This window comes from Myotis lucifugus, unplaced genomic scaffold (genome assembly GCF_000147115.1).
Source record: "Myotis lucifugus unplaced genomic scaffold, Myoluc2.0 scaffold_68, whole genome shotgun sequence".
Taxonomy (NCBI): Eukaryota; Metazoa; Chordata; class Mammalia; order Chiroptera; family Vespertilionidae; genus Myotis; species Myotis lucifugus.
This window is the reverse complement of record NW_005871116.1, coordinates 4707180-4735162: the sequence shown is the minus strand read 5'-3', so window position 1 is coordinate 4735162 and position 27983 is coordinate 4707180. Positions and strand designations below refer to the sequence as shown.

Below are 27983 nucleotides of genomic sequence, written 5' to 3'. Positions count from 1 at the left end.
ATATAAAACAAAACGCATTGATTTCTGCAATAATGGTCAATTCCTCATTAGCTTCCCCTGAGGAATAATATTTAATCTGAGAAATGGGAAAGGTTGAAAGGTGTTCTAAAAACCCAGTCAACACCCTATCTAGATAACCAATGATGATACTGGATTAACTCACATTTCAGGGCACTAAAAGAGTAGGCAGGCTTTTCTTAAAGCCTGTAAGATTTTGAGTAAAATGTAATGGATTCTTGCCATTTGGGATGCCTTTGTAATTTAATTTCTATTTGTCTTATTTTAGAGCTTTAAAGTTTAACTCCATGTTATTCCCCATTTCAATCCCCGCAATGCTTGTACATAAAATTTTTAAAAATACTCTTACCACTTTGTTTCATTTTTTCTGTGTCCACGTAAAAGAGAACTTTGTACTCTCCTCCTAAGGATCCAGACTGCAGAAAATGTGTCCCATACTTTTCGATTAATTGTCGGTAGGCGCTGTAGTCGTACAGAGAGGGGAGGTAGGAGAGTTCCCTCCAGAACGGCTCAGCGAGTTGTAAAAATTCCGGATTGTTATTGATGAACTGAGCCACTTCCACAGTGTTCTGAAGAACCAGCAATTGATAACTCTATGGGAAGAGGAAACAGTAAAAGGAGTTTTAGGTGGAAGATGAAAAGGTAATGGTGATAGTTCCTGTCCAATGTCTCCCTCAACTGCCTCTTCCTCAGCTGCCACCTTCAACCCAGTCTATATCAATTTTAATTCTGCTGCATGACAAGGTCTGTTCTGGGCCCACTCATTTGAAGCAATCCAAGGAATTTTTGGAATCCCAAGTAGGAACAATATCTGAGGGATGTCATGGTAACTTCTTTTAAAACCCCTGACCAAGTTGTTAATGTAGTTTGTCAACTACAAAAAGAGAACCAACTTAAATGCTAGATAATTTCACAAATAAGTATATAAAATAATGTGTCCTTAGGGTCCACATCGTTGGGTGGCCATATAATGATCTCCCATACTGAAGCATTTATAAGTTAAGCCACTTCATAATGAGGTCTTTTAACTAGTTCTTAAGCATCTTTTGACGATGTTCAAGAACGATCTATCTTATACCAAATCCTCACTTGTGTGAACAATATGGATATGTCCAATGTTTCTATAGCTCATATTTCCACAGTTTCTTAGTCATAAAACCAATAAAATATACTTTTATACCTCTCTTGTGTTACTTACTTTAAGAATGAGATAAAATATGCAGATTATAAATGATGATCAGCCTGAAATTTTTTTCAGCAATAAGTGTGTATCAAGTAGTACAATTTATGTGAACTGTTTAGATTGCCTGAGATGAAAGTTTTAACATTTCAAAAGAACAAAATATCTTAAGTCTTTTAACTTCCCTATGTGAAAATTTTTTTTTAATATATTTTATTGAATTTTTACAGAGAGGAAGGGAGAGGGATAGAGAGCTAGAAACATCGATGAGAGAGAAACATCGATCAGCTGCCTCCTGCACACCCCCCCCTGGGGATGTGCCCGCAACCAAGGTACATGCCCTTGACCGGAATCGAACCTGGGACCTTTCAGTCCGCAGGCTGACGCTCTATCCACTGAGCCAAACCGGTTACGGCCCTATGTGAAAATTTTGGTATCTCAAAAGTAATAAAGTATTTTAAATCTTTTCTATCATTAGCATTTAGGGCGTATATATATATCAATTGGATTTTTTAAATTATAACACTTAAAATAGTATCATCAGTAATCATGGGTGAGAAATTTAGGAAAGTTTTAACTAGAAGAATTGAAGGTAAGCTTTTTTTTAGATCTTTAAATAAGTACAAATACTTTAATGAAAAAATGAAATTATAAATAAATATACCAAAGAGAATTAACAAGAGGAGATCATACCTTTTAAAGAAATATATTTTCTCTTTGAGGAAGATACTATTGCCCTATTTAAAAAATGAGAGCTGATCCTTTTGTCAATGTTACAAATAACTAAACCAGTAAAATATGGAAAAGTTAACTTAATACATACTAACCTTTTTCTTCTGATTTTCCTGGTAATTTGAATTACTATTGTGTGAAGAAGATGATGATTTAAATCCGAAAAAGGAGCGTTTCCTTGTAGATGATGAAGTCACTGAAGATGTTTGTTTTACATAAGACCAGCTACTGTTGTAAAATTCATAATTAAAGTCATTATTTATTTTCACCTGTAAAGAAAATGAAAAATTTTGCTATAACCAAATTAAGACTTTGGACATAATCAAGAACCTTTTATCATAGATCCTTTAATATGGATACTTGCTTCCTACAATCTTCTAAAGACAAAGCTCTTTATTGACACAAAACAACTGTGCCTTGCTCTGGACAGTGTGGCTCAGTTGGTTGAGTGTTGTCTTGTGCGCTGAAAGGTCACTGGTTCAATTCCCAGTCAGGGCACATACCAAGGTTGCAGACTCTATCCCAGGGCAGGGTACATACAGAAGGCAACTGATCAATGTTTCCCTCTCTCTCCCTCTCCCTTCTTCTCTCTCTAAAATCAATAAAAACATATAAAAAATAAACAACAACTATGCTTCTCATTAAGACCAGGCCTGCATGAATATAAGGAATCAAGTTCATTCTGTAATTACTCTTTGTTAAGCCAGAAACATGGTATCAATAATGGCAATCCCAAGCGCTTCTCAAAATACATCTGTGGGATCCCCAGTAGGGGGCGTGCTGAAGGCAGCTGATCAATGATTCTCTCTCATCATTGATGTTTCTGTCTCTCCCTCTCCCTTCCTCTCTGAAATCAATAAAAATATATTTTTAAAAAATATACATCTGTGTACAAACATCTTCCATTTTCCTTTACAGTCAACATTTAGCTCAGAATTGAGCAAATTAACAAAACTACACTAAAAAAAGAACTACAAAGCATTTGGTTCTTGATATATTTTTTGTCTAACAGAGAGGGACAGAGATGCAAATAGGTTACATCATGCAATCAAATTACTTGGATTTTGTTTTGGAACATTCTATGTGATTCCGTAGTATATTTAACTTTCCAGTTCTGCACAATTTATGCGAGTAAGCCTCTTAGCTCCTTAGTTCAGCCATCTCCTTACTCCTTAGCTCAGCCATCTACTCTACACATAACTAACTGCAAGAATCATCTTTTTTCAATGCAATATGATCTTCTTAAACTTTCCTTAATTACATAAGAAACAGTTGGGAACAGCAATAAAGATGCCACCTACATCAGCATGAATGAAATTCAAAACCATAATTTTGAGTAAAAAAGACAATCCATGGAAGAACATATACCATATGCACCATTTATGTAAAACTACAAAACAGTCAAAATGAAAACGAAACAGTCAAAACAGTCAAAATGAAACTACAAATTTTTATTTGGAGACAAAGATATAGGAAATACACATAATCAGAAAAACAAGGAAATGATTAATACACAGGTAATCGTAATTGTATTGGTGAGATAGTGATAGCCTGGGGAGTTGGGGAGAGGAGGACTGAGCAGAGAGGGGTAAGCAAGAACCTTTAAGTCACTGGTAATCTATTTATTTAGGTGGGTGATGGGCATATATGGGTACTTGCTCTATTAGTTTTTCCCCAACTGTCCATATATGTTATTCACACTCTTTTGTACATATGAAATCTTTCACAGTTTGAAAATAAAAACATGTTTCTGAGGAAATGATCATACCAGGGCCTTGACTTTTAACACCCATGCTGGGACAGACCAGGTGGTCCTGGGCCCATACAGAGCAGAGGCCAAATGAAAATGAGGCAAAAGGAGATTTCAGCTCAAATGACACAAGTTAAAGTACCCTTGCCCCATGCTCTAGGGTTACATAAGGGGTATTCTTTATAGATATATTTGTTTTTATTGATTTTAGAGAGAGAGGAAGGGAATGAGTAGAGAGATAGAAACATCAATAAGAGAGAGACATCAATTAGCTGCCTCTTGCACAGCCCATACTGGGGATCGAGCCCGCAACTCGGGCATATGCCCTGACTGGGAATAAAATCGTGACCTCTTGGTTCATAGGTTGACGCTCAACCACTGAGCCACCCCAGCCAGGTTGGGTATTCTTTTTAAGTCCATATAAAACATTTATAAGAATTTACCACAGCCCTGACCAGTTTGGCTCAGTGGATAGAGTGTTGGCCTGCGGACCGAGCGGTCCCGTGTTCAATTCCAGTCAAGGGCATGTACCTTGGTTGCAGGCACATCCCCAGCGGGAGGTGTGCAGGAAGCAGCTGATGGATGTTTCTCTCTCATCAATATTTCTAACTCTCTATCCCTCTCCCTGCCTCTCTGTAAAAAATCAATGAAATATATATTTTTTTAAAAATTGACCACATAGTAGGCACAAGTAAGCTCTCCACAAATACCTACCAAAAATATATATCATGTGAATAATGATTTCTGGCAACAACTCACAGGTGAGAAATAAGTAAAGTCAATGCAATTCAGTACCTCAAATGTGTAGGAGAGGACATTGGCGCTCAGCCTGTAGTAGTCTGGTTTATCCCCACTGAACACCTTTCTGCACTGGCCGCCGAAACTCTTCGTGTTGATGACTCTGCTCCGGAACTGGCCGGTGAGTGCATTGTAACTGTTGTGGGTGTTTTTTTTAACAGGAAGAACAGATGGTTAAAAATCAGAAATAGCACTTGCTGGAAACGGCATCATTAGAGAACTCTAGAAATACATTACAGTTAAGTATGTCTTCGAAAGAGAGCTCAGATAAAGAGAACGGAATTCTAGTGCATACCCTACGTTCTCCAGCCTCCCATGCTTGGTATGGTAGTTAAAACTAATATCTGGGAAAAGCCAGCCTCTTTCAGCCTAAGCACATGTTTGGGAAATATATGTCCTTGTGTAGCTATGGCAACAGCTGGCTTTGAATTGAATCTACAGATAAAACCAATACAATTACTATTACCTTCGAGGACAGAGAGCACTCTACAAAGAATTTCAACTGATTACCTCTTAGCATGTCGCCTGGTGTCCTCTTTAGGGTAATTTTATCACTTCTCTATGAATGCATTTTGAAATATCATAGAAAAAAATCACATCTATCATTCAATAATAGATTATTTTAAAGCCTTGAAATCTTAACTTGGGTCTGACCCTTAAAAATTCTTCAGAATTCTTTTTGAAAAGACAAACACAGGATTGTCTCAACTTTACTTGGAAATAAAAGTTCCCAGTTCATCTGAGCGATTACTTTTTAGCCTGCATATTCCAATATACTGCGCTCTCTCTCTTTCTCGCTCTCTCTCTCTCTCTCTCTCTCTCTCTCCTTCTCTCTCTCCAACAGGGTGACCGACTATGTGGATTTTTCCAGGTCTGTGAGGTTTCCTTGGATGCAAGACTTTCAGTGCTTAAACCAGGACAGTCCTGGGATAATTGGTCACTCCATATTTTACTGCATATGTATTTATGGGTATACAGATAGGAATTAAAAAATTGTTTCAGGATGTAGCAAAGAGCTCTGAGCCAGAGGCTTGGCTATTAGGTGATTTGCTATTAGACTTACCAAAAAATAATAACAAAACAAAAAAAATGAAGAATTATAGCCCACCTGAATGCACAGGTGGCTGCCCAGCCCCTTACCCATTTCCAGTAAGTTCAATGTTGGGAGGAGGTTTATCGAGGTCACAGGAACGTCTGCTGTCCATGTCCTCACATCCATCCTCATCGGCGCCATCTTCATCACAGTCGGAATCCCCGTTGCAAACCAGTGACTTGCTGATGCATTGGCCTGACCACGAGAAAAGCACCCACACAAAAATAAAGGAGGGCAGAAAGGGAACACCACGTGGGAGCAAATCGTCCGCCCGCAGCCCCCAGCATGCACTGGCCTTTCAGTGTGAATTTAACATCCATGTCCCGGAAGGACTGGTGATTATTTTGGTCCTCATTTTGCAACACACAGAATTGACTCTGACCTTGGCCAGACACAAAACTGAAAATAAAGCCTGAATTCCGATTCCAGGCTTTCACTCATGAGCATCAAAGAAGTTTGTCTGAGTCCTCCAAAACCAGACCATGCCAACCACTGGGAGGACAGATTGACCTCCTGCCCTTGAACTTTCAGTTTCTTTTCTGGAATCACTGACCAAGATGCCAAGTCCTGCTTTTCTTGGTGACCTAGATGTGTGAGCTTTGAGAGCATGGCAACCGAGCCACAAGGTTACAGCTCAACATTAACACCTACTCTGTTTGAGAGACTCTTCTGCGTATGGGGATACAAGTATGAATAAAAATGGTATCTGTTAGGTTTTTAATACATTTTACAATGTCACAGGAAAGATATAAAGACATAGATCATTACAATTCAACAACATGATTGTCACAGTAGACATACGCGCAGGGTTCCCAGGATGCACTGGAGGGTACAAATGATCAAACCCCCGCCAACCTCCCCAGCATCCTCTGCAGCCACTCGGCCAGCTTCCCATGCCCTAGTCATCCTGGATCACTTCCATGAATAAAGGCCAGGCTTTTCTTCGTCTCCACTGACCTTGCACTTACAGTTCTCTCAGCCTAGAAGGGTTTCCTCTACCTACCACCTGCTTGTCTTCAACAATCAAATGACACATGGTCTCCTTGCAGAAACCATCTCTACCCCACAGGCTGCGATGCACGTCCTTCCACTTGTCCTTCCACACTGTCCTGACGGGATAGCACATACCCGCTATGCTGCCCCTCAAGCCCATGCAGTAAACATTGGTTGAGAGTGTACCAGGCACTCCAGATGCAAAAACCATGTGGGGTACAGGCCCGGGCAAAAGTCGGTTTACAGTTGTTCATATGGAAAATACAATAGTTAATAAATAAATAATAATGCAAGAACAAACTCCTTGCTTTGCGTACTCATAACTCTAAACCTACTTTTGACCACCCTGCATGTCTTCAAAGAGTTCAGTCTGCCAAGAGACATCCAGGCCAACCAATAGTCCAGATTGCAGATGTACATAGGAAACACGGAAGTGATTTGTTAATTAGTTCTCTTGGTTAGAGGTTCAGGGAAGGCTTCTCAAAGGAGGTGTCATGTAATTTGGGCTTTGAAAGTAAAATAGGAGTTTGACAAGTGTTTCTAAAGAACACTTCAAACACAGGGATTATTTATGTACTATTCTGTCCATAAAACTTTAAAAATTTTTTTGAGGGAAGAGGCTATGTGTTTTATTTCTAAATCCACAACCCTTATCACTATATCTGGAACATAATGAAGAAGAATAAATGCTTGCTGAAGGTTGTTGAATTAATCTGATTCTATAAATGCAACATAGACAATAAATCAAATAATAATGGAAAAACTTTGTTTCAATCACCCATGCATAAGGGTGACTTGTATTGCTCCTCGATTAGCTATTAGAGTTGCTTTTCTTATAAACATAATAATGATTTTGGTAGTAACATTTTTTCCCAGTCTCAGTGCAATGTCAAGAACTATTTTGTGTGTTTTTTCAAAGAGGCAAAGAATCTTCCCACTTTTATTACCATATGCCTCCCTTTACATTTAAAAGAATAATAGCTGAGTGTGATTATCGTGCCAATAAAAATGATACTGATATTTGAGGAAAATTAATTTATAGGTCAGTATAAATTCAGTAAAATTCAACAAATATATACTGAGCAATTTAAACAAATAACATTTGAGTTTACACTCCGCCTATGGAAAACCAGTACCTGAAAAACACCTGAAACGCTGTCCACATCCCTCTTCCGCTGGACATCCTTGTGTAGGTTTACATGCTTGTGTCTGAAAAGCACTTCCGGCACAAGGGTAGCCGCCATACTGTGCATAAACATCAATCATCCGCCTGCGAGTCTAAACAAAGAACAGGTAGTGCTTATCGATAACTCCAGATTCCTTTATCTGAGAAATAAAATCTGAGAAACATTAATACAATTGGAGAAGCAATGTCTGGGAAATGGTCCTGGATCCCACAAAAGTAAAACCTACAAAATCAATGAACCCAAAGACCCACTTGTCCTTGAGTCCAGTGACACTTGGGTTATTATTACAGATAATCTACACTAATAAAAGACAAAGATGCTAATTGACCGTATCTTTGCTACACCCACCAGCCAATCAGAGTGACTATATGCAAATTAGCCCAACCAAGATGTCAGTTAATTTGCATATACCAGCTGGGAGGGAAGGCTGAAAACAAGGTGGAAGTGAAGCGCTACAGAAGGGAGCAAAGTAGAGGCGGCAGAGACAGGAACGGAGCCACGGCAGCAGAGGCGGGAGGCGGGAGGGAAACCAGCTGTGCGGCGGAGCGGGAGGGAAAACAAACCAGCCACGCGGCAGAGTGGGAGCGAAGCCTGCCTCAGCGGGTTTTGCTCCCTTCTCTGCTTCGCTCCAGCCACAGGAAGCCCTATTCTTGCAGGAATCTTCCTGCAACGGGCCTCTAGTATATTATATTTATATTTATATATGTGTATGTATATATTTACTCTCAGGAGTGAGTACTAAAAAATATATTATAGAATCTTTAAGAAAATAACCTGAAAGAATTAGCTGGGTAAACATGTATGCAAATAGACTGCAATGTAGAAGATTAATGTCTTTGCCAAAGCTTTGTACCAAGAGCTAATTAGAAGGGCGACAATGAATTTGGCTGGAGAGAGGGTAATGGTTTTGGGAAGAGGGTTGAAATGAAGTGGAGTTACGGAAAACTTTGGAAACATGGTGGCAATTGATTTGAACTGAATGTTAATCCTTTGTCAGGAAGGCAAGTCAAGGCAAAACAATCCAGAGAGAAATGTGATCACATAGAAGTCAAATTTACAAAACAGAAGCCTGGCCTGTGTGGCTAAGTGGTCGAGCATTGACCTCTGAACCAGGAGATCACTGTTCGATTCCCGGTCAGGGCACATGCCGAGATTGCAGGTGGGGGGCTTGCAGGAGGCAGCCAATCAATGTTTCTCTTTCATTGATGTGTCTATCTCTCTCTCCCTCTCCCTTCCTCTCTGAAATCAATAAAAAATATATTTTAAACAATTTTACAAAATAGAAGCCTTAGTAGTCCAAAGGTGAAGCTGCATCTACAATAGGATGTTAGGAAACAATAAAAATCCTTGATGTCTAAAATGGAAACTAGCTCAAAAGCAAACCTCTAAGGAAGCAGGGGGGAGGGAGGGGCAGGAGGGGAAAATTTAGAAAATCATCAAGCAAATTGAGAAACAACTAATCATCCTAAAATGCAACAATCAACATGTATCCAATGTTTAAACAAAAAAGAAAGATCTACAAAGCCCTTTCCCTCCCCAAAGGTGCATCATCAAAGCCTCTTCCTATACTCAGCTCTTCCCCATTAATAAAAATGAGTAAAATCTGACATTCCAGAGCATGTAACCTTGAGCAAAGACCAACAGGGAAAACCAGATATGTTGAGTCTATTCATCCATCTTACACTGGTTAGAAGTGGGGATTTCTTGGGACAAAGGGTCACAGGAATGTGATATGAACTCTGAGCAGTTTTACATCAGCCTGGGCCTGGCTCTGGCATTTCTCAGTGGGGAATGGAACTCAGTACAGTTTCTTTATTATTATTATTATTATTATTATTATTATTATTATATTTTTATTGATTTCAGAGAGAGGGGAAGGGAGAGGGAGAGATATAAACATCAATGATGGTAGAATCAGTGATCAGCTGCCTCCTGCACGCCCCCAACTGGGGATCGAGCCTGCAACCTGGGCATGTGCGCTGACCAAGAATCGTGACCTTAGTTCATAGGTTGACACTCAACCACTGAGCTACACCAGCTGGGCTCAGTACAGTTTCTTAATAAGTTTTTAGTTTCTTTATTTAATTGATGAAGACCCCTCTCATGTGTGGCTGATTAATTTGTCATTCTCTGAAGTTCAAAGCACGGATTGTGTTGTTGTATAAGTGATGTTTTCCCTCCCTGTCTGTCAGGAGGACCTTGATGACTGCCTACGCTCAGCAGTCTCATTCTCACCTGTCAGATTCTGATCTTATGACCCCTTTTTAATTTTCACTTGTCTCTTTCTGGATGAAAATTTTGATTGTATAAGCTAGGATGTATCCATTGCATCATGACCTTCTCTCAACGAGAAAAAATTGCTAATATGAAAAATACCTTCTATCTACTTCTATTTAGTGTTCTTTCTTAACATTTTTTAAATTATAAAAATGTTTTCTGTGGTAGGTGTTTGTCTGATGTTCGCCTTGTTAATCATGTATTTTTTTGCCTATAATCAGAGTTGTCATCTATTATATTTGCCAGAAGCCAAATTCTGCAATTGTGTAAGTTATTTTGTAAATACCACTCACAGAGGTACTAAATAAATGCTTGAAGAAAATGATGATTATGATGATGCTTCAAAATTATGTTCTGCAATATGTTTCTGTTGTTCTAATAACTTAAAATATAAATTTTAAATACATATTTTTATCCAAACAGCACTACTTCTAAAATAGTTTACAAATATCGAATAATATTGTGCACCTGAAACTATTAGAATGTTACATGTCAATAATATTTCAATGAAAAATATCTTAACATTCAAATGTTCAGAAATTTTAAAACAAATATTATAAGCCTGGCTGGTTTGGCTCAGTGGATAGAGCATCAGCCTGTGAACTGAAGGGTCCCAGGTTCGATTCCTGTCAAGGGCACATGCCCAGGTTGCAGGCTCGATCCCCAGTAGGGGGCGTGCAGGAGGCAGCTGATCAATGATTCTCTCTCATCATTAATGTTTCTCTCTCTCTCCCTCTCCCTTCTTTTCTAAAATCAATAAAAATATATTTTAAAAAATAAAATAAAACAAACATTATATTTTTCAAATTCATCCTAAAGAATTATCAGAAAAGAGGATATATGCCTATGTATAAAAATGTTCATTAAATTTTTATTTATAATAACCAAAAATGTAAATAATCTAAAATATCAAATAATAGGAAAGTAGATAAATACGTTTAATATATTTATATACAGCTATTAAAATTCATGCTGATATATATGCATAGCCCATGGACATAGACAATAATGCGGAGAAGGACTGGGGTGGGGTGGGAGCTGGGTGGAGTGGGACAAAGGGGGGGGAATGGAGCACATGTGGAATACTCTCAACAAAAAAATTCTTTTTTAATTTATGCTGACAGTATGTTAGGTTAAAATAGTAGAATACAAAACTATGATCAAATAATCTTAATTTTAAAAATCATAAACACACAGGAAGAAAACAAAAGAAATAACCAACGCTGTTATATCGGTTTCTTCTAAATGGTGGAATTATAAGTAGTGTTTTCTTCATGTATACTTTTCTGTCTTTTTCTCCAATGAGTAATTTATAATAAGGGAAAAAAAGCATACATTTCTAGAAGGACTCTATAATCTCCAGAGCAGGTCTGGTCTTTTATTTGTATTACTTAAAAATGAAACTTCAGGTGCACTTTCCCTCTGAGGAGCACGCCCGTGCCCTTCCCCCACAGGCAGACACGTATCCTCCAACCTCTAAGGGGCCGTGAGACTTGCAACCGGGGAGCAAGGGCGGCGGCAGCTCAAGCCAGGCTAACCCCTGAACCTCTCTCCAAGCCCCCTTTTCTTTGTTTAGCCCTTCCCTTTGGATAGCCACGTCTCCCACACCCTGTTCCTTAAATAAATTCAATTTTCTTTTAAAAAATGGAACTTTAAAACATTGCAAAATGTTTGACTTTTTATGGTCATCCACTACTTGCCAGGCAAAATGAAGCGGTAATTTTGCCACTTGTTAGTGTTTATTTCAAATAAGAAGACAAGTTGAATCCATTAAACTTGAATCAGGTTTTGAATTGTCTACTGACTTCATTTCATGCTCTTCTTGTTTCTCTAGTAGCTCAGGAATTAGTGAGCTGCTTTTCATGGTTAGCCTATGTATATTTCTGGTAAAATTCAGAAAAGTCCTGTGAGGAAAAGCTAGAATGCAGACATTACTTTATTACAATATTAATTATTATACAAGTTATACTTCTTTTCCTTTAAAATGACTAATTGCATTTCAAGAAACATAAAAAAATAGCATTCAAACGTGAATGCCCTTTTGTCCACACCTCAGCGATTTCAGGAGATAAGCAATAAATACAAAGTTTCTACAGGGGCCCACCTGAGACTTGGTGCAGCCATTGCATTCCGACCAAGGGCCGAAGGAACCCCACTGGCAATTGACGGGAGAAGAGGCGCTGTCCAACGGTTCATCAACGCAGGTGGGAAGGTAAGAGAGAGGGGACACAGAGAACAGTCAAAAACTGCTTCACAAATTTACTTCCAAAGAGCAACCAAAAGTATCCCAAAATATATTTTGTAAATCTGTAAAAGGGACCCACTTTTTGAGAGATTAACATTTGTTAAACATCTATCATGTACCGGGCACTATGGAAACACTACAGTTGTAGGCATATTAAAAGAGGTCACTAACCATTGACAAAGGGGAGGACAAAGACACAGATGCATCAACAAGTGATCACAGTACAATAATACAACTGTAACCCGTGATGCAATAAATCCAATCTAAAAGATTTCACAATAGGAATGTGTACAGGATGATGTTATGGAAATAGAGATAGGGGAGTGGTCAGAGTCGGGAGGGATAAGTGAGAACATCTGGGAGGAAGGTACTGTAGCCTTCGGAAGGATTCTGAGTGACATGAAAAAGTTACTCAAAACCTCTCGAACCCGGGAGACCAGGAGTTCTAGAAAGACCCTGGGAGAGTGGGACACTGAAGACGAGCAAGGGCTAAATGGACAGGAATTCACTTTTAAATGCTCCCCTGTTCATTTAGGTCCCTTCTTAAGCCCACACCCATAGAGGGGAAATCCGAGCCTAAACAAGTGCACTCAAAATATGTGGAAATGGGGAGTTGGCGCTCACACCATGCTTAGCTCCAGCTGTGTGGAGGTCCCATGGCTTAGCCCTCAGACATTCCCCTCGCACATCCGCAAAGGGTGAAGGAATGGAGACTCCCAATTTCTGGATTTTGAGCACATTTCTAGCCTTGGACACACCTGCGGGTGACCTGCGCTCCTCCTCGGGCCCTCGGGTGACCTTGACAGTCAGGAGCCGGTGCTGCAGTGTGTGTGTCTCGGGTGCTTTGATGGAGCCAACCTTGCTAACCTGTGGTCTTGACGTGGCACCAAGGGTCCCAATGCCTTAGAATTATTGACCCTCAAACAATGTGAACTTGCTATGTTCCTATTTGGGGTCCCACGGGCAGGCTCAGCCTTCCCCAAAGCGCGAGGCTTAGGGAGGGAAGCGCGCTCGGCCTCACCTCCTCTGGGCTCCCGCTGCGCCCTGTCCAGGCCTCTGGCAGAGGGAGCCCCGAGCATGTGTGTGTGGAAATCAACTGTTTCCAGTTCCCAATCACACAGCCGACGCGCAGTGCTGCCCGGTCCCCAGTCACTAGCACGGCGCCTGACACATATTCTGATAGTTTCCTAGCGTGAACTGACCTGGTCCCGTCCTGCCAAACTGACCGCAAAAGCAAAACAAGGCCGTGGGTAAATGAGCCCGCCGTTCTCCAGGCCTCGAGAGCCACTAAAACTATGTCTGCAAAGACTCTCGACCTTTAAAATCCAAAGAATGTTTTGCAATGCCTACATTTAAAGATCAATTTCTGCTCTGAGCTGTGTAAGGCAGCTGCGATTCTCCGAAAGGGGTAAAACCACAGCTGGGACAGGCAGAAAACCTTGAGGTATTTTTCAACTGCAGGCTTCTTCCTTGCAGCAAGTAAAATAAGAATAAAACAAGCTTTTGCTATCATTGCCTTTTCTCAAGATGTGGAAAGATACAGCGTTGAAGAGAGAAACATGCTCAGGCTGCACTAAAACATTTCCTAAAAACAAAAAAACAATTTTAATTATTTCCACACACAATCCAAACAATTCTCACCTTGAAAAAACTGGGAACTCTGCTATAAATCCCACCAAGATGAAGAAACTTAGAGCCTGGGGGGAAATAAAAGCATTATTTTCGTTTGCATTTCTTAAATGAGTTGAAAGCCAATTCATTTGTACAAGTCAAGATTTGTGATTTAGGAATATAGAGTGAAAGGACCAGGAAGAAGGCTTGGTGACTCTACTTGTCTTTGAAGTCTCCATTTTAAATAAGAGTCTAATATAATTCTGTTAAGCTCACATCCTACTGTTCATTTGTGTGTGTTTGTATTTTTATTTATTTCAGAGAGAAAGGGAAAGGGAGAGAGCGATAGAAGCATCAATGATGAGAGAGAATCATTGATTGATTGCCTCCTGCACGCCCCCGGCTGGGAATAGAACCGGGACCTCCTGGCTCATAGGTTGATGCTCAACCACTGGGCCACACCGGCTGGGCCTACTCTTCATTTCTGTAAAAACAACTAGGGGATGGGCGATGTCATGGACAAATAAATAATGCTCACTGGAGTTCAATTGTCCCAAGCATTTCTGTAAGGTCCCATCATCTTTTAGTTCCTTTTTCCACTGTCCTTCTCTCTAAGTTCTGCACCCATGAGGACACCCAGAGAGGAAAGGCCTGGAAGAAAGAGCAGAGCCGAGAGCAGAGGAGTAAAAAGGGAAATTAGCTTCAAAAATGAAGACTCAGGGGTTGAGACACGTCCCTGGCTAGGGAGGCGGTGATGTGAGTCCACTCCTTAGTTCTGTGGGTGGCTCCTGTGGTCTCTGAAGAGGCTCGGAGGCCTTTGACCCCTCCTTACCTGCAACACCAGCCAGGTGTGGGGGTCTGACAGGTGACAGAATTGTGTGTAGAATGTAATTACGTTTTGTTTGAAAAATCAAATGTGTATTGAAAAACCTATGAAGAAGGATAAAAGTTTATTTCCAGTTGTAAAATCATAGATGATTTTTATTATCTTACTTTTACTTTTAAGTATCTTCCGACATTACCTGACAACTGAAGGTGTAGGGCATATAATTCAAATCTTTACTGGAGACGCTCGAAGAACATCAAATGCATTCAATTCATAACCCAGAATAAACGTCTTTAAAATCATCCGACCCCTCAGGCTAGCAGGCCAGTATTCTTCCTCTTCTGCCCCAAACCTCTCTTCTCTCAGTGTCGCTGTGGAGTGGCTTCCCAACCTTTTTTCCAGACTCTCCCACTCCCCTCTGAGATCCCCTGTCCTCATATTAGTTATCTCCCCTCTATCATAAAATCCTTCTTGCCTGCCTCTGTCTTTTAAACTTGCACAAATCCTTCCGCCTCTTATTCTGACCAGCACAACCAAGGAGCTGTGGACCACGTGGAAATGAGCAAACAATGATGGGGGAGCTAGGATGCTTCCTGAGTTTTCAACAGACACATGAAGCATATAATGTAAAGCAACACCTTCGACAGGTTTTATTTGTTAATTATAAACAACATGTTTCTCTTTCCTTTCTCAACACGTCTCTCAGCTCCCATTTTTCCTGCCCGGGAGAAAGCCTATATCAGAGCTGTGTTAGTCACTCCCAGGCATTAGCAAATTTTCAGAAAATAAAATTCTGGAACAAGTTAACAGTCAAATTTCAATTTATCATCTGATTTCAAATGTCTCTCCTGCTCCCAGTTCCTGGATGCTCACGACAGGGGAGGGGTGTTCTCCGGCTTCTCTCCCCCTTCCCTCCCCGAAGCTGCCTCTTATCTTCTTCCAAGTCAGAGCAGCAGGAGTGAAAGAGGAAAGAGCCAAAAAGGACATTTTTTAAAAATTACTATTAAATGTATTGGGGTGCCCTAGCCAGATTGGCTCAGTGAATAGAGTGTCGGCCTGAGGACTGAAGGGTCCCAGGTTTGATTCCACTTAAGGGCGCATGTCTGGTTGTGGGCTCTGTCCCTCAGTGGGGGGCATGCAGGAGGCAGACGATTGATGGTTCTCTCTCATCACTGATGTTTCTATCTCTCTCTCCATCTCCCTTCCTCTCTGAAATCAATAAAAATACATTTTAAAAAATGTATGGGGGTGACATTGCTTGACTCATTCAGCAGGACTCTGGTGATGGTAAATCGGAGTGTGTTGGATGATTGATGCCAATTGTTTATCTCTCACAGAGTTTTTGTGGTTCTTTGGATACCCCCACCCACCCATTGGAGATCTACAACTACTCTTCTCTTGCTCAAATGACTCATCTTTTTATCTCACTCCTGACTCTCACTGGAGCCCTACCCATACTGATGCTATCCGTTTCATCGCTTTATCCGGCAGACAGTCCCTCAGGCAGGGCATCTGACAACACAAAGGCCCATGTCTAGTCCATGGGATACTGTGGCACCTTCTGTTCTCTCAAACTCTGATGTCCCAGTGCAACTGATCCTGCTGTGTCAATTTGTCCTGCTAAAGGCAGGCCAGTCAACCAGCCTATGCCCTTAGATATTCTCACATGTGAGAAAGGTGTCATTCTCTATCCCCAAAGGGACACAATCTTGCATACTCTTGAGGATGGAGATGGCCACAGGACACTGGACAGGTTTAGGGCTTTTCTCTCTGTAATACTGTATTGAATGTCAACATTCCACCATAACATGTGGGGCACTGAGCACCTGTTCATGGCCTTTGACTCCCAGCCAAATCAGGCATCATGCACACATCACTTTTAACACTCTATTATTACATGCATTTTTTAAAAATTTCAACTACATTTTAGGGATTTTTTTTTCACCAGAAGTACCTTTGACACCACCTTCCCTTTGTACAAACTCCTTATTCTAGCCCATGAAGATCTGCTTATTACAAAGCCAGTTTCTGTTCATGAGTTATGCAAGCTGAATCTAATAACCAAAATAATTTCTTAAGAATTTGTTAGCTGGATACCTAAAAAAGAAGCAGCTATCATATCTTGCCTTTGGAAAGACTATCTTATCAAAGGGGCAAGGTAGAATAATCACAAATTAATAAACAGTCACATTAATGACAGAGACAGACATACATCTGGGTTGACTCTATAAAAGAATTCCTTAGTTGAAAAGATATGGTGTCCCCCTATGTTTGGCTCAGTGGAGAGCATCAGCCTGTACTGAAGGGTCCTGAGTTCCATTCCTGTCAAGGGCACAGGCCCCACTTGCAGGCTAGATCCCCAGTAGGGGGCGTGCAAGAGGCAGCCAATCAATGATTCTCTCTCATCATTGATGTTTCTATCTTTCTCTCCCTCTTCCTCTCTGAAATCAATAAAAATAGATTTAAAAAAAGAAGAACTAGTGTCTTCTGTATCATCTTTCATTAATAAAAAAGAGATATGGTGTCTTCATATTGTGTGATACAGCTAAGCTGGAACTACATTTCCCAGAATTCTTTTCTCTTCTTTCTGAATAAACATTAGTGCTACCTCCTTCTTCTAATATGTTCCAGCTGCAATTTCTTCTGTCTTCCATGCTTCTAATTTCTTCAGGTCTGGTCATTTGTGTTTGTCTATTGAGCCATGAGCCAATTCAGGGTAAAAAATAAAATATTAATTTCTGTAGAATACTGGGTTCCAATATCCAAAGTTTTTTAAATAGGAAATTTAAATGAATCAAATTTAATTCATTGGCATTTCCTAATTAATATCTTGATCAATGAATTTCAAACATAGAACATCATACAAATGAAGAAGTTAGATTTCGAAATCAATTTACTTACATCTGTATTTGCAACATTTCTAACAATATAGAAATGCACAATGGTAAAATAATATGATTGAATACTTTGTAGTCATTAGAAGGATGTTATAGGTTCCAATGACAAAAGAACGTGCTTATGATATAGTGAGTAAAAATATTCAGATAGTGTAATAGCAATTTAATAAAGTATATTTTGTACATATTCCTATAAAAGTCTGAAAAGATTAAAATGTTAATAGTGGTTATTAACTGGGTGGAGAAATAATAGATATTATCTTCTTTTTGAACTTATTTTTCCCAAGAAGGTAGTATTGTAATCTGGAGAAGGACATGTTTTTTTAATGGCACAAATACCCACACAATATCATTGATAGAAGACAGCTGGTAATACCAGATCAGCTCTGGGTGTAGTGAAAACACAGAGGCCTTGACATGAGACAGCCCCGTGAGAATCGTGCTGTAGATTCCCCGACCCCAGGTTCATCTCAGTCCAGAGAAGACAGAGTGAAAGGCTGGACCACAGCCGGATCAGAGGGAAGCCCTTTCTGCTCTGAAATCCTTCTGAAACACTTCAGACCCAAGTTATCTCCCAACCAAGGGATACAGAGAGAACCAAAGAGTTTCTGGGAGCCTCCCTCTGAATTTAGTTCACATGAATGGAGGGGGCTGGGGACAAAAGCATACTCCCCCTTAAACGGCCAGATCTGGGAATCATCGTTGCCGTTGTCTTCATAACCCAAGTTTTTCTTCTCTGAAACGTATCACAAAAGTATTCCCTTCAGGTTTCATGTAAAAATATGAACATCTACTTTGAAATAGAGAGCCCTGCATGCAATGTTCAAAAAAAATAATTTCTCTATTTTGAATCAGCCAATTGAAGGAGAAATGTATATTTATTATCATGGTAGAATAATACCGTAATAATCAATGAGAGTGGACAAATTTTTAAGTTCAAAACAATTATTAAGATGTCTCATTACAAAATAAATAAGGAAATTGGTTGATGGTTAACACAAATATTAGGGCTAGATGGCCCTAAGAAAAGCATCATTATTTTTGAGCTAACAAATGTTCTAATATTTTTTTTCTTTTTATTGAATTTATTGGGGTGACACTGGTTAAATTTTAAAATAAAAATACAAGACAAGGTAATAAACATTAGATTATATCATAATTCTACTTTTGTAGGGTTACTTGGTGTCCTGGTAATTGTGATTTGTGTTTAATTTGAATTATTTCATTTTGTGCATGAGTCATTCGAGACCCATGTCTTACTCCTCCAACCACATTGGAAACTGAGCATAGATTCAATATCACAAATGGACAGCATAGCAACCACAAAGGCCATCTTAGCAGCTGACAGGACTAAGAAATTATTGTTTCAGCATTATTATGCGGAATTTTTAACATTAAATACCAAAATTTTCAATAATAAAATTGTGGTAGCAATTTCAAGTTATTTTTGCATCCCAGAAATATAGTTTATGACGGTGTTTGCTGTCTTTGGTCCTGTCTTTGGTTGAATAGTAACTTTTTTTTATCATCTGGCCATTTTGCATTGGGCCAACATGTGTATTTGCTAAACCTTTAGTTTCGTTTCAACTACCTGCACCTTCCAAGTCACGATGCTAACCCCCTAAAGCCCAAGTCTCTGAACTCTTTGTTTTTTATAAAGCTCTTAGGTAAATCAGACCACAGGGTGCCCATTGCTCAGCTCCAAATCAAACACACAAAAATGCACTGGAGGGAATTTTTCCTTAAGAAAAAACAATAGTACCAGTGTATTTCTTAGAGGCTTTCTCAGGACTTTCATAAACATTGTCTCCAATTTCGGATTCCCACCCCTGAACCAATACCTTAACTGCAGGATAAGAAAAAGGAATTCACTTTAGCGGAACTGTTAAATATTTAAGTAAGGATTTAAAAAGTCACCCTCATCGTCACTATTTCCCATGTCCTCTCCTTATTTGAGTTATTTCCATTTAGTCTTCCTTATCCTCATTTGAGATAGCTGTGTTTACAAAAGTAATGAAATAATTCTCTTACCTCCATGTTGGGGAGCACATTCAGGGCGGAAGAGAGGGTGAAAGTTTTTGCTGAGCGCCTGGGCAGCTCACCAGCTGAGGAGCCCAGCAGTCTGCATCCTCCTGGCTCTGCCTGGGGCTTTGCTTGGCTCTCTTATATAGAGAGAGGGTTCCTGAGAGGCAGCTCCTACCCCAACCAGATCCTCTAGGGATTGGCCTGCCCCGTGACTAGTCTGTGTCTTCAAGCCAGATGCATCCTATCAATCCACACAGCCAACGGGGACTGTTTGGAAGTGTAGCTATGAAGAAACATCTATAAATCAAAAAAGGCAGAGAATGTTCTCAGTTCAATGTTTAAGTGATTTTCAACCACAGGAGGCTGTGTAAGATAAGGAATAAGCCTTCATCCTGTCTCAAACTATTAAACCAGCTATTTTCTTTTTTTAAAATATATTTTTATTGTTGATAATATTACAAATATCCCCCTTCTCCCCCCCCCTCCTCCCAGTCCCTACCCACCCCTCATATTTTCACTAACCTATTGCCCATGACCATGGGCTATGCATATATAATAAAACCCTAATATGCAAATTGACCGAATGGCTAAACAACTGGTCGCTATGATGCACACTGACCACTGGGGGCAGACGCTTAACACAGGAGCTGCCCCCTGGTGGTCAGTGTGCTCCCACAGGGGGAGCACCACCCAGCCAGAAGGCTGGGCTCACTGCTGGCAAGTGCAGCAGGGGTGGCGGGAGCCTCTCCTGCCTCTGCAGTAGCGCTAAGGATGTCCGACTGCCGGCTTAGGCCCGCTACCCATGGAGCTGTCATTCAGACATCCCCCAAGGGCTCCAGGACTGTGAGAAGGTGCAGGCCGGGCTGAGGGGCCCCCCTGAGTGCACAAATTTTGTGCACCGGGCCTCTAGTAAGTAGATAAATTCTTTGGTTTATCTCTTCTTATCCCCCCAACCCCACATCGAGGTATGTCAGTCTGTTCCATGCCTCCATGTTAATATATTTTTATTGATTTCATAGAGGAAGGAAGAGGGAGAAACCATATAGAAATATCAATTACAAGAAAAAATCATTAATCAGCTGCCTCCTGCACACCCCCTACTGGGGATTGAGCCCAAAAGCTGGTCATGTGCCCTGACTGGGAATCGAACTGTGATCTCCTAGTATAGGTCAATGCTCAACCACTGAGGGACACTGGTTAGGCCTAAACCAGCTATTTTCAACCTTTTTTTTTTTTTATCTCAGGGCACATATGAACTAATTATTAAAATTCTGCAGCACACCAAAAAATATATTTTTGCCCATCTGACAAAAAAATAGGAATAATTTTTATTCATTCACATCAAACGGCTATTGTGTTGGCTGTTGTCATTTTTTTACTTGACACCCTAAGGGAAAAAACATCAGTGCTTCTGACTAAATAGGTATTGCATGTTTTAAAAATTTTTAGAGCACATTGGCTGAAAATCGCTGTACTAAACTCAGTGAATGTTTTCATGGTGTTTTTTTTTTAAGGATTTATAGACCAGATTTAGAGACTAAACACTTTGTGGGAGAAAAGATCTAAATGCAATTCTGTCACTCCAAAGGTAAGTGGAACATTCTGGAGAGAAGACCACACTATATATATATGGCCTAAAACAATATGATACCCGACCCTTCATTCATAGCATGATCAAAAAGAACATCTTTTTTTTTTTTTTTTTTTGGCAAACATATTAAAAGGCATCACTAATCTTCCTAAGAACTTCCCTTAATCCTTTGATATCCAGATCACTCTGTTGGAAAAGTCTTATCATGGTTATCATCCTTGTCCATTTTCTCTTCTTCGGTTGTTGCCTTGTCTTCTTCTGCCAGATCCTCATTTTCCTTGGCTTGGCATTGATTCTAGCAGTTCTTCAATATCACTGTCATTGATTTCATAAAACACTGTTTTTGGTAAGACTTTTAGGTTTTCTATGAAGTTGAGCTACAGTTTTCTTTGCATTAGGGTACTATGAGTAGGAGACATAAGTGTTAAGTGGGAGAAAACATCCAATGTTGGGCTGAAAATGTAGAAATCTTTGGGAGGAAACATTTTGGAATGGGTTATAGGTAAAGCCACGGGCCTGAGCAAACATAATTGAAGTCATGGAGACTCATCACCGTGAAGTATAAAACCACAAGAAATGCTCCTATTCAAGGAGCCAGAAGATGAAGAAAAGCTAAAAAGGAGAGAGAAAGGTTACTGAGGAGAAAGAAAATGAAAACAATGCATGTCAAGCCGACTGAGGAGAATCTCAAGATGAGGTCGGTCAACAATGACAAGCACCATTTGGAGGTCAAGGAGACGGAGTACTGATGAAGACCACACCACCCGGCAACTCAAACATTGTGGCTGAACTGAGGGCATATTTCTGACATAGTCTCTGCTCAAGGCCTTGCAAAATAATGTTGAGGTTAAGTAAGTGTAAGAGATTGTATAAATTATAGAGCAGAGTTTCTCGGCAGCTGGATTACTGACCTTTTGGGCCTGATAGCTCTTTGCTGGTAGAGGGAGTGAAGAGGGAGCTGTGCTGTTAATCAGAGGACATCCAGCAGGTCTCTGGTCTCTACCCACTACATGACAGTAACGCCCTTCCCAGTCATGACAATCAAAACCCTGTCCAGCCCTAGCCATTTTAGCCCAGTGGTTAGAGCGTCGGCCCACGGACCTAAGCGTCTTGGGTTCAATTCCAGTCAAGGGCAGGTACCTCGGTTGCAGGCTCGATCCCTGGCCTAGGTCAGGGCTCAAGAGGAAGGCAACCGATCAATGTGTCTCTCTCATATCTATGTTTCTCTCTCTCTCCCACTCCTTCCTTCCTTCCACTCTCTTTATCCTCGGGTGAGGATTTAAAAAAATAATAACAAAAAAAGAATATGTCCAGACATTGCCAAACATCCCCTGGGGACAAAAGTCACACACACACACCCTCCTTTGAGAAGCAGTGGAATATTGTCTACTCCTAGCAAATGCCCAGCCTTGGAGTCACAAAGCACAGTGCACAATGCATTACAAATTAAACGTTCTGAGAGTTCTACCCAACTAATACTTCTTCTTAACTGTTTTCAAACCAGAGTTTCCCAAATTCATGTGACCACAGAACTTGCATTTCTAACAATCCCCCAAACTGGTATGTGACATGCTTTGGCAACTGGTGTCTGAACCAAAACTGAATGGGTAGAGAGGCAAAGCAGATTTCTGCCAGGCGGGGAAGGTTCCACTAGAGCCTAGCGCTTTCCCCATCTCCTGCTATGACCCACCCCCTTTTCCCCATCAGTCCTCACTCCCCTTGGTGGCACCTCAACAGCCGTTAGCATCCCCAGACCCTAATAAAACCATTAGGCCGCTGATGACATGAAGGAGCTGTTGTGGCTCAACTAGGGGAGGTATTTGAAAACATTTTAACAGGCCTATTTCATTGACTAGCCACTTGGTTTTGTTCTGAGTTGTTCGAACAGATTCCATTGACTCTGGAGGCGGAGGAGAAATGAACCCACTGGGAAAGGATAAAGCCTCATTGTCTCTCTTCTGCTGAGACTGGTAAGGTCAGACTTGAAACTGTCCGGGGTTGGAGAAAGAAGCAACAGCACCCCCTAGTGGCAGGCGTACTCCAGTTCCTCGAGTAAAAGGAATAGCATTAGGCTCTGGAGTGAAACCACTTGGAAGCCCTGAGAAACATTGACTCTTCTTCAGCTCCAGATCAAGTGCTTGTTAAGCTAGTCAAGACTCCAGGTGGCATCTCTTTTTTCCACTAAAGTGTCACTGTTCGAACAGTGCAAAATGACTACTAGGCAATGCCTTCTCCAAAGGAAGTTTTCAGCAAAATAATGATTGTTACATGTTTTATCATTACACCTAATAAGATTCTGCCCATCTCCGCTGGTGGCACTGCACTAAATACTGGAATCTGTGCATTCAAGCGCTGGCCTTCAGGTCTTCCTATGAATGCTGTTTAAGGTTTAATTAGAGTAAGAAATGTTTACGGGGCTTCACACTGCCCTTTTAGGCAGATGCCATGGCCCCTTACAGCCCTGCACAGGCCTTTGTCAGGGGTTCTGATGGCTGCAGAGGGCAAGGATCCAATTACCACCAGGAGGGGATTAGATGTTTTGTCATTTTGCTGTTACGGTTTTTCAATAGGGGCAGGCACTTGCTAAATTTAGGAGAAGGCCGGTTTGCTTGGGTTTCTAACTGGCATCTGGGTTTTTCCATTATCTGCAATGCGCATAGTAGCAGCAGCCTGCAAGTGCAAGATACTTTTCATTTGGTTCACACTTGAATGAAGTCAAACAGCTCTGAGAAGGAAGACACAAAATGCAAAGTTTCCATGGTTCCCTGACTGCATTAGGTAAAGCCTAGAGGAAGGGCAAATATCAAAAGGCAAGGTCATTTATTTATTCTACACTTTAAACTTCCGGTGCCTACAAACAAAGTTGCGTTTGTCTGTTTGTTTGATGTTGGCTGTTGTGTTTTTTTCAGATCAAGATTTCAGCATATTATAGCCCTAAAATAAAAATTAATCACTCTCAGATAATGTCCATCTATCCCATAATTTTAGGCTTTTCCTCCTTAAACTCCCTCTAACAGATATCATTTGGTATCAGATTTATCGTTACATACTCCATGGCCACAAAAAATAAAGCATGGGCGGTAGAAAGAAGTAAAACCCTGAATTGTACAAACTCTTCAAATACTTGTAAAAAAAAAAATCTTGGAAACAAGTGAAGAACAACCACAAACACATAACTGGAAACTTCTTAAAGGAAAAAAAAATTCTAAAATTAAAAAAGGGTACTAATTTATGTTTCACTAGTATACAAACATGCTCTAAAAGCAGACAGTCCAGGTTCAAGTCTTAGGCAAGTTGCTTAGTGACCTTTGATCCTTTTGCTTCCTTATCCAGAAAAATGGAAATAATATTAACTAACTTAGAGAGTTGTTTCATAAAATGAATCCAAGTAAAGCAGTTAGCTCTGGGCCTGAGCTATAGTAAGCTTAGTTCAATAAATGTGAGCTATTGTGCAAAAGACTAGAAACAACCCGAATATTCATCAATCATGCATTGGTTAAGTCAATTATAGTATGCACATTATACAGTTCTAAAACATTGAAGTTTTCTATGCATTGATATGAAAATATTTGCAAAATACACTTTTAAGGAGAAAAAAGAAAGCCACAGAATGGTAAGTTACTTTGGGGTTAAAAGGAGAAAGAATAAGAAATATATATATATTAATGTTTGTTTACATTTTCATGAAAGAACTCTGGAAGGATACCCAAGAAACTAATAAAAATTATAACCTGACTGGGGATGCGTGTGAGGACAGAGTGAGAAGGTTAAAACAGGATAAGTAGAAAAAGAGATGTGACTAAGACTTTTTACCTTGTAATGGTTTATCTTTTTAATACATTAGTGAACATACCTATTCAAAGGTAAAATTCGAAATTATTCCTTTTAAATTTGTTAGCTCTATTATTTTATTGCTCAGAGTGCAATGGAATAAGCATCCTAAAGATTCTCTCTCCTATGCTTGCTTGTTCATTCATTTGTTTGGAGGAACTGGGGTATTTTGTAAGCAAATGCAACAACAGATTTCACTGAAGGCTTCATGGACGCCAGGTGGTATGAATGCAAGGGAGACCGGGTGATTCATAGATCTTCACTCTAACACAGTTCCTAGATTTTTATGTGACCATGTTTCCAAATGTACATTCTTTCCTAGTGAGCATATAAGAAAAGAGCAGTAATTACATGCATTTAAATACACATGAAGATGTGTTGAGTTATCCATTCTCATAAAGAGATCAGTGTCACTCTCCTCTGTGTGCACGTGCTTCTTGGGAGAAAATGTGACTTGCCAGAAAGAAACAGGCAAGTCTTATCTCAAATCCAGGCCTTATCATTTACTATCTACGTTATTCTTTTAAGCCTCAATTTTCTTACTTAAAATAAAAATAATGAGGTAGAAGAGGGTAGAGGGGGGACAAATGGTGATGGAAGGAGACTTGACTTTGGGTGGTGAACACACAATACAGTATACAGATGATGTGTTATGGAATTGTGCACCTGAAATCTATTTAATGTTATTCACCAATGTCACCAGAAAAATTCAATAAAAATTAAAATTTAAAAATAATAATAAAGTTTGAAGTTAAAGAAAGCCATTTACTTTCCATGACTCATGAGTGCCATCTAGTGACCATGCAGGCACTTGACGAATAAGAGGCATTCCATCAAATTAAAATAGAGAAAATAAATTTTATTTTTATACTGTAAAACAAACAAAAAAATGAAACCTTTCTATAGAGTTTATGAAATCCAAGATATATATACTGCAGTATCTTGAAAACATCTAGTTCTCCACACCCTCCACACCCATGAATAATAAATGAGTTTTTCAAAAAATAGCATAAGCAAAGGTGAGCCAAAGAAAAACTTTAGCAAAATAGTTTATCCTAAGATATACCTCCAATGATACACACTCTGGGTGCCAAACTTTCTGAGAACAATAAAATCAGCTTGCAAACACTCAGTCCAGAATGAACCTGGTTAATAATTAATGAACAGCTATGTGACATTAGAGTCTTATGGCCTGGGAAGATGGTCATTGGGGAATTGAGTTATTTTAGTGATCTAAATTTACATGATCTAAAATGAGAATGTACAGACCTATCCAAGTGTCAAGATCCTTTTTCACATTGAAAGTTTATCAACCAGCACTGTGGTAGTGGTGGGACAGCTCACACCAAGGAGAAGGTCCAATTGACAGTTGCATTATTATAACTTTGACAAAAAGGGAAACCAAATATGTTGATTGTGGGGAAGCACAGGACTTGGTTGGAAAGTCTGTAAGGAGGATTCTCCGAAAGGTCGGAGGCCTCTAGGGGATTCTTGCTGAAGCCTGCAGACCCTGCCTTGACTTTTCCAAACAAGTCTGAGCCCCTGGGTGTTTTACTGGAATCTTTATGTTTAGACTTCAAACATCCTTGTTTTAAAGACACTACAGATACATGTGTTTTCTCAAGGATACTTACCCTGCTGATAGTATCTAGAGGTTAATTTCAGTTCAAGCTGTTGCTACAATAAGAGCCTAAGGAGGCAGGTGAACGGGGCTGTCTGGTTCCTTTAGCCAGGCAGTCCCTTAGCCCTCTCTTTCACAGAAACATGTGTCAGAGTAATCATTCATCCATCACTCAGGGTCTGCTGGTCAGCCCTGGCAGTTGATAAATGTTTTTATTGCCAAAAAACATATTTCAAAACATGTGGCCTCAATTCAGGATGAAAGAAGAGGGCACCTCATCTGCAGAACATTGAATACTTACTATAGAGTGGATAGAGATTCACGGCCTCTCTAATGGGGAAACTTCAAAATGGGAAGTAAACTTGCAAAACTGTCCAAACACAGGGAGTGACCTCTCTATTCACACGGGAAATTGAGCAATTGAATTGTATAAAATAGACCCATGCCCTAGCCCACTGGTCAGCAAACCGGCTCACGAGCCACATGGGACTCTTTGGCCCCTTGAGTGTGGCTCTTCCACAAAATACCGACTTCTGCGCATGGGCCACGAAGTTTTAATTGCACTGTATGTGCGCGCCGCACGTGGTATTTTGTGGAAGAGCCGCACTTAAGGGGCCAAAAAGCCGCATGTGACTCGCGAGCTGCAGTTTGCGGACCACTGCCCTAGCCGGCTGGGCTCAGTGGATAGAGCGTCAGCCTGCAGACTGAAGGGTCCCAGGTTTGATTCCAGTTAAGGGCATATGCCCAGTTGCAGGCTCAATCTCCAGTAGGGGGTGTGCAGGAGGCAGCCAATCAATGAGTCTCTCTCATCATTTATGTTTTTATCTCTCTCTTCCTCTCTGAAATCAACAAAAATATATTTTTTAAAAAAAACAGACCCATGAAAATGGACATACTTGATGTTTTACCTGACGTGTATCTAAAATGGCCACCTCTCCTCCCCCCACAATAGGCCCTATATTTTTAGCCAATGTATGTTGAGGGACATATATGCTAATGGGATGGGCAAATACATACTAAATCAAGAGAATACTAAGTGATAAGGCACCTCTGAATCATTCTTGAGTCTTTCACTCATCTCACTGCCTCCCACACACAGTCAGTCAGGTTCTATAGAATATACCTCTGTTTATACCTCTCTTCATTTTACCTACTGTCAGTGGATAGCGAGGCCGTCCATATCATTTGCTCCCTTACCCCTGTCTAGTTATTTGATTATTGGGATATAATTCACACATCATAAAATTCACCCTTTTAAACATTCACATGAGTGTGAAACCATCACCACCATCCAGAGTATGTTCGTCA

At 40.2% G+C, this 27983-nt stretch overlaps 1 protein-coding gene across 2 annotated transcripts in view; it reads right to left on the bottom strand.

Moving 5' to 3' along the window:
- The window catches only part of C7 (complement C7), a 46757-nt gene extending 27028 nt beyond the window's left edge, over positions 1-19729 (bottom strand). For both annotated transcript variants that reach the window (XM_006090154.3, XM_023755038.1), the window contains exons 1-8: positions 19639-19729; positions 13915-13970; positions 12133-12208; positions 7701-7842; positions 5619-5766; positions 4476-4614; positions 2026-2199; positions 368-611 (exon numbers count right to left, since the gene is read on the bottom strand). In XM_006090154.3, the coding sequence (XP_006090216.1) occupies positions 368-611; positions 2026-2199; positions 4476-4614; positions 5619-5766; positions 7701-7842; positions 12133-12208; positions 13915-13970; positions 19639-19644 (985 nt within the window). In that variant the 5' untranslated portion in view covers positions 19645-19729. The remainder of the gene's footprint in view (positions 1-367; positions 612-2025; positions 2200-4475; positions 4615-5618; positions 5767-7700; positions 7843-12132; positions 12209-13914; positions 13971-19638) is intronic.
- Positions 19730-27983: the final 8254 nt, after the last annotated feature.